This window comes from Asterias amurensis, chromosome 1 (genome assembly GCF_032118995.1).
Source record: "Asterias amurensis chromosome 1, ASM3211899v1".
Taxonomy (NCBI): Eukaryota; Metazoa; Echinodermata; class Asteroidea; order Forcipulatida; family Asteriidae; genus Asterias; species Asterias amurensis.
Window position 1 is genome coordinate 3,413,820 of NC_092648.1, and position 15,614 is coordinate 3,429,433.

Genomic DNA, 15,614 nt, shown 5'->3' on the forward strand with positions numbered 1-15,614 from the left:
TTGAATAGCTAAGCACCAATACAACTACAGATTAATCTGATAAGATTGTAGAATCTTTCCTTATGATGATTCTCAAATCTTTCTGCAAGTTTCTTCGACTCTGAAACACTTCACTCGGCCAATCTTTAAAGAATGTTCGAGCGCTCATGCGAGAGCGTAAAATGGCAAAACGGAGTTGTGACGTTACAATGCACCATGTGAGCGCGCACAAAGTTGCCAAGCGGGATCTCCCTTGACTCAAAACCAAAATACACAAAACAACAAAACTAATCATTACAAACGAATGATTCAGAGAGTAAACTACACATTATATTATCTTTGGTAAAACTGAGTTGTATAATCGGTAATATCGACGAAATAAAAATGGCTTCTTCGCCAGCGGACAAATCATCCAAGTCACTGAGTGACACGGCTGTTGCCAAATCACGGAGAAATCAGCTTTTGAACGCCAGTCCTCTTTCAGATAAACAGGTACGGTAGATACGAATTATATATATATTTTTTCTATTCATTTTTCAACAGATAAAGTCCCTATTAAAATGGTACGAAAGGTATCTTCTTTTAATTGTTCAGCGCCCAGGAGCATGTTTACATGGATAGGTGCTATATAAATTTCCATTATTATTATATTATTATATCTTACATCAAGCTCAAATTTCTATTTAACCAGTGCGAAAACTTGTCTACCCCCCCAAAAAGACGTTACGTTTAAAATACTTCAGCCTGTACGTACACAAGGAATGGACATTTTTGGTTCTTGCCTTTCAAAAAAAAAAAAAAAAAAAAACAGCGAGAGTTTGACCTTTTGCCTGACGACCGTTCGTCATTTGAATACAGACCCGATGTTGTGATTTGTGGTGTAGACTACAACTCGACGTTTCGATCTGAATGCTTTGATCGTCTTTAAAAAACATATATAAAAAAATCTGATTTTTAATGAATAATTTGGACGTAACAACCTTTTTCCCCTGAGACATTGACGCCGCTTTTGGAAAGTTTCAACTTCGTTATCAATACTCGATATCTCCATGAAGTTAAAGAAAACACTCAGACTATTTTTCTGAATTTCTAAACAGAATCTTTTTACAAACTATGTGTAGGTTATGGCGAAACGGGGATACTTCCTCGGTGAGAAGCTCGGCTCAGGAAGTTACTCCAAAGTTCGTTTCGCCTTCATCAAAGAATCCCTCCACAAGGTAGCAATAAAGATCATAGACAGACGCCGCGCACCGTCCGACTACCAACGGTCCTTCCTACCCCGGGAGCTGGAGATCATAAAGACCCTCAAGCATCCCAACATCATCCAAACCCACGACTGGTTTGAAGAGAGCGAGAAGATATACCAGATCATTGAGTTAGCTGAGTGTGGTGATGTCTTGGAGTATGTCAGAACCAAATCCAGAGGTTCCGTGGGTGAGACCCTCGCCAGGCGATGGGTGCTACAGACCGCCCGTGCAATCGCTTACATGCACGGTCAAGGTGTGGCTCATCGCGACGTGAAGTGCGAGAACCTGTTGCTTGATTCTCGTAAGAATATAAAGCTAAGCGACTTCGGTTTTGTCCGTCGGGTCGGGATGGGTGAGCTAAGCCGGACCTTCTGCGGGTCGGCGGCGTACGCGGCACCGGAGATCATCCGCTCTTTCTCGTACAATCCGTATATGAGTGATGTATGGGCGCTCGGTGTTGTAGCGTTCATCCTTGCGACTGGGTACATGCCGTTCGGTGACGATGTCCGTAACGTTGCCAAGATTCTGGAGTCTCAGCAGAGAGGGCTAAGGTTTCCTGGCCACTCCAGGGTACATCTAAGCGAGGAATGCAAGGGGTTGATTAAAGCTATGCTGACCCTTGACGTTAGCCTGAGAAAGAGTATCCAGTGCATTGTGGTGCATCCTTGGTTTACAAGCCTCATTACAACATCAACAACTCAGTGATAAGGCAAACTTTTAAACCTGAACAGAATTAGTAACACTTCCACGTGTTGCAATATATCGTGGGTGGTACAAGAAATCCAGAACTTCATTTCGGCAAAATTGATCAAAGACAATTAAAAGGGAAAGGGTTTCAATTCAAAGAAAAGGCGAAGTGGAAGAAAGTGTTCTTAATGCTCATTGATAAAGTTTTAGGTTAAAAATCGAAGAGATCGGAAGTGTTAAAGGGTTTTTTAGCAGAAGAAAAAGGTCATAGCTATGAATTGGCATAAGTTATCTCTAATAACTGAGCCAATTTCATAGAGCTGCTAAGCACAACAAATTTGCTTGCATGAAATTTCTTCCTTGATAAAAACAGGAGTAACAACCAAATTTCCGCATGACTTTCAAGATAAGCAAACAACAGCTGAATACCAGCAACAAGCAATACGCAAAATTAATATGGAAATTTGGTTGGTAATACTGTTTTTATCAAGGAAGACATTTCATGCTTAGCAATTTTGTTGTACTTAGCAGCTCTATGAACTTGTGTCCTGGTATCACAGATTTATGAATTGTTATCAATCATAACTATGAGATATTATCTCATTATGATATAAGGTAAAGTCATGACTAATGTTGGGCTACACCTCTTGCCATAGTACATTTGCCATTGACTAAAACATGTGCTAATTAAAACATATTTATAACATAGTCATATTTATGAGATGTAATTTATATTGATAAGTATTATAGAAGTCATTATTATGACTGGTACTATAGTAATAACTATGGGATATAAGTTATGATTATTAATTTGTGTCAATGCCCCTTTAACACTTCCGTTATAGAGCGATCCACTCATTTTAATATACAGTTTATGAGACAAACTAACTTGGGAAAGAACAGTTAAGATGCAATATACATTGAAGAACTGATAGTTTAGAGAAAGAAAAAAAATGACCACAAGTCTTTGCAAATTCAAAAAAAGGAAAAAAAAGATACAATCATGCTTCACAAGTACTAAACTGGTTCACAAGTATTGAACAAAAATATAATTTATGGAATTTCATAACTAGTTGAAATGCCATTGTCTAGAACTTACTATGAATTTCCAAGAAAATACCAGAATCATGGTAATGGTTCTTCAAACACAACCAACCAAACCACAAATAACTACATAAGTAATAAATGGTGAAATATAGCCGCATATAAAAAAAAACAGATTGTTTAATGCAAATATTTTGTTTATGAAGGAAATTGTAATTGTGAATTGAGATTAATAAAATAAAACTAATGAATCAAAACAGGTTTTGAGTTTATTTGAAGAAATGAATTGAACAAAAACTTCCTATCATCATCGTATTTGTTCAGAGTTAGACTCTTTCGAAAGACTAACTTACAGGAAAAGTATGCCTTTGTTTTTTTGCAACCGTTCCATTGTTTTAATCCTTTACAAATGTAAACAATTAAACTCACATCTGAAAATTTCACTTAAAAGGGTGGTTGCATTTTAAGATTTTGTCGAAAGTCCGGTGCTATGTCCCTGTAGGAAGAATAGTCCATAAAAGAAACACACAATCTACAGAACAAAAATAAATCAAAAATGAACAACAAAAAAAGCTTTTCAAATTCAAGAGATAGAATCACATTCTTTAATAAAAAATCTTCTTATAAATAGTTATTCAAACATGATTGTACCACACACAATGTTTGCCTGGATTTGAGTACAATTTCCTGCAGTTTCCCAAATTTGTTCAGATCGCAGACTTCTAGTTAAAAAATATTATCAAGTCTCAACGACACAAGTTTTAAAATACAGATTTCTTTGTTCTAATCGGCTTTTTAGGGTGTGCACAACATTGGTAATATTATGCTCACACATTTGCCAATAACTTACATGGCGTGTCATGGCTGAGCGGTTATGAGCACCGGATTCAAGCTCTGGTGTTTGATCAGCAGAGTGTGGGTTCGAATCCCGGTCGTGACACTTGCTACATAAAATTGGGGAGGTAGTACTTTCTGCTCTACTGGCCAGGCTTCAGACTGATGATACCCAAGCCTACATTCGTATGGACTGTAAAAGGGGTAACCCTGTTTCAGCCCTAGGAGTAGGTGGCATAGGCTTCTGGAAAAAACAATTGTAGCCCACACCTTGAAGTGGCCTTCAGGCCTCGTGTGTCTGGCGACTTGCATATAAAAAATGAAAAATAAATATAAAAACAGGATAAACATGGTAACTCTCATGCCCCTTTGCACAACACGCCTATCCCGTCCGCCGGTTTGGGAGTCAAAATCGTGCTCAAACATGCACAAAAGTTTGCACAAAAGTTTGCACAAAAGTTTGCGTTGTGCAAGACTCAAGGAGTAATTTTTAAGAAAGACGCTCAATGACGGTGGATTTTTCAAAATAAAAAAAACTTGTGACAATTTTACAATGATTACTGTATAAAATCTCATTCAATGAAAAAGTAAAGGTATAAAAAATATATACATAAGAGATTAATTTGTGAATGTTACATCAGAGTTGTGCTCAAGATCATTGAAGTAAAAAATGTACAACATGAATATATAAAAAAAACATTGCATAACTTGGTTAGAAAATCTGAGTGTAAAAAAACAAAAACAAGATATTTTGACCTGAACCCGATGTCAGCTTCTGCTTGTCATGGTTCGATAGAGGGCGCTCTTTGGGGATGACTACCTCTTCCTCGGTGATGGCATGGGACTCGTGGATGTAGGATCTTTCGCGCTGCGTCTGTGTTGAGATTTCACCTGCATCAAGTAAACAGATTGTCATTTAATCATCAAGTAAAGACGCCATTTAGTCGTCGAGAAAAAATGCCATTTAGTCATCAAGTAAAGACGCCATATAGTCATCAGGAAAAAAACACCATTCAGTCATCATGACAAGACGCCTTTTAGTCATAAAGAAAAGACTTCATTTGGTTATCAAGAAAAGACATCTTTTAGTCATAAAGTAAAAACGCTGTTCAGTCAACAAGAAAAGACGTCATTTTATTATCAATTAAAGTATACAAGCTTTTGACCAATGAAATTAACTTAACGGAGAAGCTCCATTAGAGACATTCCGAGTTTCGCCACAAAAACTCAGACACTATACATAATGTTCACCAGTGGGTGTGTTGACATTGAATTACTTTGGTTATTGAACTTCATGAATAAGCAATAAATCTGTCTAGGGCAGTCAGCAGCCCTACTGGTTTGTGCATGATCCAATTAAGCACACTGTTTGTAAAGGGAATTACATGGAGATAACAGGTGTGAGTTGTCAGATGAAAAGGATGTTTTTATTCTCCCCTCTTTAATGGAGCTTTCCCAAATACAACAAAATATTTCTACCTTTCCTGCTTCCTTGGTTGGAGAGGTTGACTTGTTAGTTTTAGAAGGGGGCGGGGCAAACAGGAAGGAGTCTGTCGTCCATGTTGAATTACCAAATTCCATAGAAGGAGTTTTCACAAGCTCTGGAGTCTTCACCTAAGAAAAACCATCAACAACATTTTGTTTGAAAACGACATAAAGACATGTTTTTTAAAACCGAGACCCATTCATGCAGCTTTTTATTAGGGTTTTCAATTTGCTGCGGCTCATTCAGAATGCCAGAAACGCCAGGGCAAACCCCTTAGTCTTAACAATAAGTGTAATTGTACTGGTTCTAATGCATTACACAATATATAGGTTCAACAGATTTATTGCTTGTCCTGAGGACAAAGCAATGGGTGCGTTCGTTTAGCTTCCCTGGGTCGACCCTGGTCTGCCCCGGTACGTTCGAAAAGCTTTGACGGGGCTCACCCGGGTCAGCCCCCAGTGCCCTGCTTGTGGAGTGGGTCACTTGATGGTGACCTGAAGTGCATGCCGTCACCACAAGAGGGCGAGTGTGATCCTTCAATTAGCTCTTGTCAGGGGCTCACCCGAGTGAGCACTGCGGGGTCGACCCAGGGAACCTTATCGACAAACCAATTAATGGTTAGGTGTCTTGCTTTTAAGAACTCGACCTGAACTCAAACTCACACTCCAGAGAAACAACAGAGCTTAACATTATGCAATACATTAACTATGTACATGTCCTTTGTATGAAAGACAAACAGCAAAGAACAACCAAAATACAACAGGCCTGATACTTCATGGAGGCAACGAAGGCAATTGCCTCAATGCCCCCTGGTCATTGCCTTGGTGCCCTTGAAATGCTCAAGTAGAAATTTACAGTTACCTCATAGGGTGCCCTTTACCAAGGAGAAAAAGCCTTGGTGTACCTGCCCTTTCAAAAACGAAGCATACAGGCCTGAACAATAAATGTGTATGAGGATAAAGTTGTTGAAATAGCAGCTTGGTTTATACAGTCAAAAGTATACACAACAAAATATTGCACTACTCACAGTGTACACAGGTAGTGCTCTGAAGACAGCACCTAGACTCATCTCGCCAGTCCTTCCACTCTTCAGGTGATCATTGTAGAACTGTGGCTTCTGCAAGGCCTCAAAGAACTTCATGTCTTCCGGTTCCTTGTGTTTGGTTCTGGTTTGGACGTAGGCTGAACGTCGGAATGGCTTCCATCTGTTGAAAAGGTAACAAGAATGTTGGATAAATATTCTGTTTGTGGCAACACCATAAGCCTTTGTGAGGTATGGCAGACGTGATACGCGCGCGTCACACGCCGCGACTGATGCCACGCTCACCATGTTGGTGGTCATTAGGTTTACGTGTAAACGCCGCGTCGCCTAAAATGCGCACTTCACTGAATAACATACGTTCTATTTCTATGGTTGATACGCACAAATTTACCAAAAATTTACAGTGTTGTAGCATTGTGTCCGCCATACCTCAAAAAGGCTTATGTGATAAGTCTACTTTGATGTGATGATTATTCTGATAAGAACGTGTTCTGCTATTTATCAACTGCCATGGAGTAGATGGGGAATCAGGAGACTACCTAGTTCTGATAACAACTAGTCCTGTTGGTTATCAACTGCTATGGAGTATTGGGAAACGTGAAAATACCGTGTGAAAATTAGAACTTATCCTCCTGCTGTTTCTCTACTGCCACAGGTAGACTAGGAATGGGTAGTCTTGTTGTGCTATTTATCTACTGTTGTGTTGTGTGACGTGGCAAAGCAGTCTAGCACACCAAATTCAAGTGGTGGCCGATTCATTACAATGTGGATTTCGATTTTGATACAGTCTTAAACGTGTGGCGATTTAATCAACTCAGGACACTGCTAGGGTACATGGCCCAATATCATAAAGCCTGTAAGCACAAAAAACCTGCTAAGCACAGGAAAATATTGCTTAGCAAAAACAGGCTACCAGCTAACATTCCATAAAGTTTACACTGTTGCGACTGGTGCCCCTCTATTTTTTGGTATAGCAGAGAAATTTGTTGAGCAGTGTTTTCTGCTATCAGCTTTATGAAGATGGGCCCGAATCTTATTTGTTGTTTCCCTTACTTATTGTCGTCAAACACCAGCGGGTACTCGTAGCTCTGAGTTGTCTTGTGCTTCTTCTCATTGACATTTTTCATCGGCCTGAGGGGCCCTTCGGTGATGTCATAAGGCAACACGGGGGTGCTACTCCTCTCTAGACTCGGGAAGTTCCAGGGACGGTGTTGACTGAAGAATCCCATGAAGTGACCACGAGCTGGGTCCTCAGCATACCAGAGTCTAAAAGAAATGGGTTTCAAAAAGAGTTTGATGTAAACATAGGGAGACATCTAAAGAGACTTTTAAAACTAACATAGGGAAATTTTGGGAGGGAAACTCTTGATCAGTTTCTGTTATAAGAATCTCCTATAAATGATAAAAATTACACGCAAAATGGCATAACGGGAAAGCTACGACTTGTCGTCGAGTTTGAAAAACTCGGAAATTAAACATCCTTTTCAATAAGTGGGTGTATTTACATTGAACTACTTGGGTCCTTAAACTAAATGGTCGAGCAATTAAGTTCACTGTTTTGAAAAGGAATTACATAGCGATAACAGGTGTGAGTTGTCAGAGGAAAAGGATGTTTTTATTCTGGCCTCTTCTTCGATGGAGCTTTCCTGTCATGAAAGCCGACCCAAGTACACATGACACAACAACAAATATACAAACATAAAACCATATTAGTCTTTCCACAGTTTCTGGACAATTGAGAAGAGAAAAAAAGAGGAAAATGACTTTACCTGACGGATCCATCCAATGATCCTGAAATGATGGATTTCATGTGATTGGTGTAGACGAGGGTCACGATGCGGCTAAGGTGTGCCCTCCAACTAATCAACTGTTTAATCAATTCCTATCAAATCAATATAATTCAATCAATAATCAATCAAAACCAACTCATCATTAACAACCGCCATCAAATCAAAATAAAAGCAGTCAATAAAATCAGTTGCTTAATTAAAGGAACATTACAGAATTGGTTTTTGCTAACAAAACAGTTTTTGGCAGTGTAAGCACTGTATGTAATCCACCATATTCAAACTTCTATATACCTGTAGAAGTTTGAGATCGATCAGCCATCTGGGTCACGAGAGAATAGTGCAAAAAACGATTACAAATTTTGTATTACATCGATGCCAAAAATAAAAATGAATAAAACGCTCACTGAGCGATAAACTCCAAACGCGGAATTAGATTATTTATATCTCATCAAATATTAGACCGTGTAAGTTTTGTTTCTTACCAATTTTGTAACGTTCCTTTAAATACTATTAAATCAAATTAATGAAATGATTAGTAGTACTTTTCCAACAAGCCCAGGGTTCCAAACCATCCAATCAATCATTTAAGTACCTCACAAATTTTGGGGAATAAGAAAGAATAAATACTCACATTCTCATCGGATTGTGGATTCTCCAGAAACATGTCCACACTCCACATTGTGATATATCCCTCTGAAAAACAAAATTCACATATTATTAAAGACACTGGACACTATTGGTAATTGTCAAAGACTAGTTTTCACAAGTAGTGTATCTCAACATATGCATAAAATAACAAACCTGTAAAAATTTGAGCTCAATCGGTCGTCGAAGTTGCGAGATATTAATGAAAGAAAAAACAAACCCTTGTCGCACCATGGTCACACATAGTTGTGTGCTTTCAGATGCTTGATTTCGAGACCTCAAATTCTTAATATGAGGTCTCAAAATCAAATTCGTGGAAAATTAATTGTTTCTCGAAAACTACGTCGCTTCAGAGGGAGCTGTTTCTCACAATGTTTTATACTATCAACCTCTCCCCATTACTCGTAATCAAGAAAGGTTTTATGATAATGATTATTTTAAGTAATTACCAATAGTATCCACTGCCTTTAAGTAGCAGTCACTCTTACAGTTCAATGCAACCATCTTAGGTGAATAATAATACTATACGTATAATTATCACACAAGCATGAGTAGAATATTGAACATTGAGAGACATCACACCAACTTTTTCAAGAGAAGACAATGAAGAAATTTAAGTTTTAACCGTGGGAGGAAAACTGCCATAGAAAAAAACCCATGCAGCCATATAGGGAGTGAAAAAACCCGTCCACATGAAAGGCACCGGTCCGGGCTCACACCGGGGTCAAAATAGGTGCAAGGCATAGAGAAACCACTGAGCCAACCGGGCTCGAACCGGGGTCCACAGAGGTGTCCCACCGAGGGACATAAACCACTGAGCCAACCTGACTGCTGTTTACAATTGCAAGATGTGTACGTACTATTGTCTCCAGTGATGAGTACATTGCAGTCTTCATCAGCGCATATAGCAGTAACAGCTGAACCTTGCCTCCGGGTCATGGCCGAGATCTCACGTACCATCTCTCCCTGAAACAAAAAACAGGCAAAGGTTAGCCCCTGGGGGTATTCTACATCCCTATAAATACATCTTGTGCATACAGTGCAGAGTATAGATGATGTGACCTCTGACGTCACACGAAAACCATAACATGATTTGCGCGCATACCGCCGGGCAAAACCTTTCTGTTTTGGCAGCCAGCTAGAAAGTGTATGCAATCTTACTATGACTACGCAACTCAGTGCCCGGCAAAACATGACGTATAGAGTGTTTCGTCAACAGAGGGCGATTTGAACGTAAACATAGGTCACATCGTCTATATAAACCCTTCTCTTGCCATAGGCGGCTTGAGTTGACAGCACTCATACCCCCTCTTTTTTACCATCCCTTACAAAAATGTCATGTGGCAATGCTTGTGGTCCCTTATATTACCACACAAAATACCACAAGAATATTAAATAACCACAGGAATATTAAATACCAGAGGAACTTGTGTGGTAATGTCAACAGACTGGCTGTTGGTTAGTTGCTTTTTTCTTTGGTACCTTGGCCCAATTTCATAGAGCTGCTAAGCACACAAATTCGATCAGCATGAAATTTCTTCCTTGATAAAAACAGGCTTACCAACCAAATTTCCATTTGGTGCATATTGCTTGTTACTGGTATTCAGTTGTTGTTTGCTTATCCTAAAAATGCCGTGGAAATTTGGCTGGTAATCCTGTTTTTATCAAGGAAGAAATTTCATGGTAAGCAAATTTTTGTGCTTAGCACCTCCATGAAATTGGTACCTGATCTTACCACACAAAATACCACAGCAATATTTATTACCACAGGAACTCTTCAGGTTGTTACTCATTTTTATTTCTTGCCTAACAAGTACCTTCATGTTCCAGAATTGAATGAGAGCATCTGAATGACACGACACCAGGATGGGGTCATAGGTCGTTACGATCATCCTAGCCGTTGGGTCAATATTCTCCAACTCCTCGTCAGCATCCTCATCGAGGACGGCGCCCTCTGCTGTCGGCAGTCTCTCTGTCCCATCTTTCGCATTGTCCTCCATTAGCTCTACTTTACTGACCGAATCTTTTTCTGCTGGTAAAAAAAAATAGTAAAATGAAAAAAATCAATGACAATTTAGTAAACTTCAATGTTCATTAAAATTGAAAAATATTTATCAGACTCATAGTCAACATTTTGAACCTCTATTTTTAACATTAATTTGAAGATATTATATGACACATTTAGGTAAATTAATAATAATAACTAATAATACACAAGCATTTCTATAGCGCCCCATGAAGAACGGAGCGCTTAACAAAGAAGAGGAACAAAAGAACAGTGAATCACGGAAACAAATGAGTTTTCAATTTCCGCTTAAACATAGACAAAGACGGCGCTTCACAAAGACTGATCGGAAGTTCATTCCAAAGACGAGCCACGGTAGATGTGAAAGTCATGTCACCAGCTTTCTTGTACGATCTTCGGACAACAAGCCGTGTCCGATCAGTGGAGGAGCGCAGTCTTGGTCTGTGTTCAGCGGAACCAGTGTTCTGGAGTCGAGTCATGGCAGAAAGATAACTAGGGGCAAGGTTGTTGATAGCCTTGTAGAATTACTATTGCTATTCAATTGAAAGAGAAAAGAACTTGTCCAGTCATAAGTTTGCTGATGTTGATTGCTCTTTTCAGCTATGTATAAAGCTCAAAATGTCTTGTCACCCCTGTGACTCAAATACACCAAGCCCACATCTCATTATGACCAGCATTATACATCTCGCCTGCCAGAAAATGCCAAAGATTGTCTACTGATTTTGTTTTTACCTGGTATGCCTCCCTCTCCTTGGTTGGTCTCCATCTCCTCAGCAGTTCCTACTGCTGTGCTAGCGTCCCTCTGCGACACACTTGTCATAGCCCTTGATTGGGAACCAGTGAACGACTCAGTACCAGTCTCTTTATCCTCATCCATTGAGCTGTGATCACTTGGGGAGACGTGGCCCGTCAACTTCCTGTTCAAATGGAATTCGAATTTTGGAATTGGAATTGGAATTTTGTTGGTAAAGAGGCCAAGTAAGACTTGTTGTTAGTAAATGCGTTCGCGATTTTGTTCAACCTCAGTGATGACAGAGGATGCTAGTTTGTTTGTATCCAATTCAATTCAATTTAATTCAAATTCAAAAAATTTAATTCATCATATCATTATATCAAAAAATAAAGGTCAACAATATATGAATGTGAAGGCACATTCCAAAAAGCTGGGCTTGTCAAGGAGCAGCCTACAAAACGAAACAAAACAACAGCTTTAAAACAGGGGAATAAAAAAAATACCACCTACAACAAGTACAATTGTATTAATTTTGGTTTTTACCCCTACACCGATGTGTGATAGCACTGTGTACTCAGTACTTTCCCCGAGTCCTGTGAAAAAAATATCACAGGCATGTTACTCGGGTGGGATTCGAACCCACGACCCTTGCAGTTCTAGAGCAGTGTCTTACCAACTAGACTACCGAGGTTGCCTGGCAGCTAGAGGCAGTACAACAGTGTGTGTGTAACAGTAAAATAGGTTACAGGAGTTTACTGAATTGGCTGGTGGATTAAATGCATATTTTAGCATCCTTGTGGATCTTACTTGATGTATGCCGGATCAGGTTTTCTTGTCCGATGTACCATCAGCAGTAATGAGTTGACCCGTCGTGGATGTGTGGTCTTCTCTTCATGTTCATTCTTATCATTAGCTGACATGCTTGGCAACCGAAATCTGCAATTTGGAGAGTAAAACTTATGAATCATTTTTATGGGAGCGACCTCAGTACCGGGGTTATGTGGGTTGTGGGTTTGGGACAGCTGGAGAAATATCTACATGCATGAGAGACATTATTTCATAATGACTGGAATAAGTACTGTTGTCTAGTTACTGAATCACAACTTCTTGATTTGTGCAATTCATAATCAAATTTAATAACCAATGTTTATATGAGAGAGATTGGTTGTTGCCAGCTTGGCATTTATACCCCGTTGTGGGAATTAGCCGAGTTCCATTGACGGGAAGATCATCTAAACAAACAAACTTTTCTTGAATGACGTATGGGGGAAAAAAAACAAAAAAAACTTGAAAACCAGACTGTTCAGTGGGGGTAGTCTGTCAACATTCTTGGAGAAAAAAATGAGCTCTAAACTGGGAAAACATCTATTTCCAAAAGAAAAAAAATCCATCTGCATCTTATCCTCAATGATTTACCCCTTTTGGATAAACCTTTCCGCAACGAAGAACAGTTTTGAGAAGGGGTCTAGTTATAGGATTCAAATTAGCAAGTTGTCATTTTAGTTTAATGTAATACTCACATCTGTTGTACTGTAGCAGTAACAGTGTCCCATATGACAATGTTTCCATTAGCACAACCAGTCGCCATTGAGTCGGAAGTCAGGGGCGCTAGACACGTCACTTCATGACTCTCGAGAATATTTTCCTGGTGAGAAAAAAAGCAAATATGCAAAAAACAATAGTAGAAAATAAAGTTAACATTGGGAAGGATTTGACTTGGGTACAAGTGAGCCTGGGGGATGAGTTGACCTGGGCCCAATCATAGAGCTGCTTAAGCAGAATATACTGCTTTCAAAATTCCTGCTTAGCAATAATGAGCTGGATACCAGCCACAAACTGAACAAAATGGAAAGCTTATTCTGGTCTTAATTTTGTTGTGCTTAGCTTATTTTTTTGGCTAAGCAGCTTTATGAAACTGGGCCCGTTTCACCACTCTCAATGACATGAGAGGTAAATTTCTGCTTGTCACTTTTGAAAAATTTCATCCCACAAATTAAGATATTTTAATATAGTCTGCCGTACCTTTCTATTGATGTTTGTGATTTGCGCCGATGCGTGGCCGATATCGGGCAGCGGTCTGGACCGACTGAACGAGCTGGAACTACGACTGCTAAGACTCCCTGGATGTAACGATGGACTGTCCGACGAGGAGAGGTGAAATAAATCAGAGAACTCGGCATACAAAGTCAGGTCACCAACATCCTGGGAGTCCTAGAAAATAAATAATAAATAAATAAATAAAATATCTTGAAAGTTTGTATTCCAAACATATAAAAATGGTGGTATCAACTATCAAGAATGGACCAGTTTAAATTACTTATATTTTTAGTAAAAACACTACTTCAATGATGCTCATTGTCCACAAGGCACTTAACCTCAAGGGTGTCCTGGCTGAGCGAATAAGAGCACCAAACTCAAGCTCTGTTGGTTTCTGATCAGCAGAGTGTGGGTTTGAGTCACGATTGTGACACTTGTGTCCTTTAGCAAGACACTTAACTATAATAGGAATGAATTAATGGCCCAGTGACCAGGGGTAATAATGTTGGAAGTGCTTTGAGGGTGTGAAAAGCACCATATAAAAACTGATTATTAATATTATTATTGTATCTCAGAACTGCTTTAAGGAATCTTTGATCCAGTAACATGCTTCTCCTCAATGAACCCAAGTCTCGACACTCCTGGGGTGACAGGTCTCTTTCTGCAGCTGCCATGCTCTTGTCTTTGTACTTCAAATTTACAAGTCTATCCTCAAAGATTCCTGCTGCTCCAATTTTTGAGATGCTCCCTACAGGCCTACAACAAAGTTGTTCACTTACTTCTAGTAATCTTAGCTTATTGTTCCAACCTGACGCTACTATACAGCGTCTCTCGTTGACTTCAATATACAGCAGGCTGGTCACACCAATGTCCTCATCTCCTCGCTCCGACTCCAGATTAGGCATCCAAGACCTAATCTCTTGCCCACTTCCAAAATCCCACACCTTTAATGACCCTGTTAAATTGAAAAAGAATTTTGAATTAAGAGGAAGAAACTCTAAATAGATAGAATTAAGAGCCTCGTTTTTCAAATCCCCCAAAAATGTAGATGTTACTAATACAAGATGAACTTATTTAAAGGGAAGGTAACGAATATTAACTTAAAAATTGACTTGGTAACGAACATTGGAGAGCTGTTGATAGTATAAAACATTGTGAGAAACGACTCCCTCTGAAGTAACATAGTTTTTGAGAAAGAGGTAAATTCTCACCAAAATATCTCTATAAAAGACTTCTAGCTAGAAGTCTTTTATTCCTTTTTGAAAGCACACAAATTCGTCCAACAAGGGTGTTTTTTCTTTCATCATTTTCTTGCAATTCCGATGACCGATTGAGCCCAAGTTTTCACAGGCTTATTATTTTATGGTTACCAAACATGTACCTTCCCTTTAATGATTTGACAACAAATTGTCGTTTGTAAAGGAAAAAGTTCAGCTCACCAACATAGGACCAGCCAGGGGAAATATTTGAAATATTTGAGGGAATTGTGCCTTTGATAAGACAAGCACGGCGTTTAGAACAGTCAGATGTCATGAGAATGATATTTAGCTACAGAATTTGCAATTTTTGCGTGTATTTGAGCTTTTGTGACCGTGGTTCACACCATATGGAGTTTTACATGGGCGAGATTTGGTTGTCGTCTATTATTTTATTTAAACGTAGTTTATAACCATGACAATTAAATGTGATGTTTGGAATGTAATACTTTAAAAGCGATAAAAATATGAAGTAAAATCAATTCAACAGTACAACGAATAACCCCAAAAACTTGACGTTCAGTTCTGGTATCCTGCAAAACAATTAAGAATTTGTATCTACATGTACCTCTATTCAAGAAACTTATTTAAGCCCTTGTTTTGGTGACGGTTGTGGTTAAGTGCATTGCTCAAAGGCACAAGTGTCATGACCGAGATTTAAAGCCCTACTTGTTGCCGACAACAACAGAACTGCGCCAAGACACACCACAACTGATTTTGACCATAAAGCCACTTTTTAATAGATGCGTTTTCAAGCATACATTTTTTTCGCAATTTTGTAGCACAATGTAGTGTTCATATTGACTCC

At 39.1% G+C, this 15,614-nt stretch overlaps 2 protein-coding genes across 3 annotated transcripts in view; one reads left to right on the plus strand and one right to left on the minus strand.

The window, feature by feature from the left end:
• The first annotated feature begins 251 nt into the window (after positions 1 to 251).
• Positions 252 to 2,078, plus strand: LOC139942663 (testis-specific serine/threonine-protein kinase 3-like). The gene is made up of 2 exons (XM_071939488.1): positions 252 to 471; positions 1,101 to 2,078. Exons 1-2 carry the CDS (start codon positions 364 to 366, stop codon positions 1,929 to 1,931), a joined length of 939 nt encoding a protein of 312 aa, XP_071795589.1. The 5' UTR covers positions 252 to 363; the 3' UTR covers positions 1,932 to 2,078.
• A 143-nt stretch (positions 2,079 to 2,221) lies between these two features.
• The window catches only part of LOC139942650 (WD repeat-containing protein 64-like), a 30,114-nt gene continuing 16,721 nt past the window's right edge, over positions 2,222 to 15,614 (minus strand). The window contains exons 14-26 of one of the 2 annotated variants that reach the window (XM_071939482.1): positions 14,330 to 14,505; positions 13,536 to 13,724; positions 13,034 to 13,158; positions 12,321 to 12,449; positions 11,513 to 11,697; positions 10,572 to 10,783; positions 9,615 to 9,720; positions 8,741 to 8,802; positions 8,089 to 8,201; positions 7,373 to 7,585; positions 6,305 to 6,482; positions 5,271 to 5,405; positions 2,222 to 4,682 (exon numbers count right to left, since the gene is read on the minus strand). In XM_071939482.1, the coding sequence (XP_071795583.1) occupies positions 4,608 to 4,682; positions 5,271 to 5,405; positions 6,305 to 6,482; positions 7,373 to 7,585; positions 8,089 to 8,201; positions 8,741 to 8,802; positions 9,615 to 9,720; positions 10,572 to 10,783; positions 11,513 to 11,697; positions 12,321 to 12,449; positions 13,034 to 13,158; positions 13,536 to 13,724; positions 14,330 to 14,505 (1,898 nt within the window). In that variant the 3' untranslated portion in view covers positions 2,222 to 4,607. Of the gene's footprint in view, positions 4,683 to 5,270; positions 5,406 to 6,304; positions 6,483 to 7,372; positions 7,586 to 8,088; positions 8,202 to 8,740; positions 8,803 to 9,614; positions 9,721 to 10,571; positions 10,787 to 11,512; positions 11,698 to 12,320; positions 12,450 to 13,033; positions 13,159 to 13,535; positions 13,725 to 14,329; positions 14,506 to 15,614 lie in introns of both variants that reach the window. The other variant, XM_071939480.1, reaches the window with a different exon arrangement.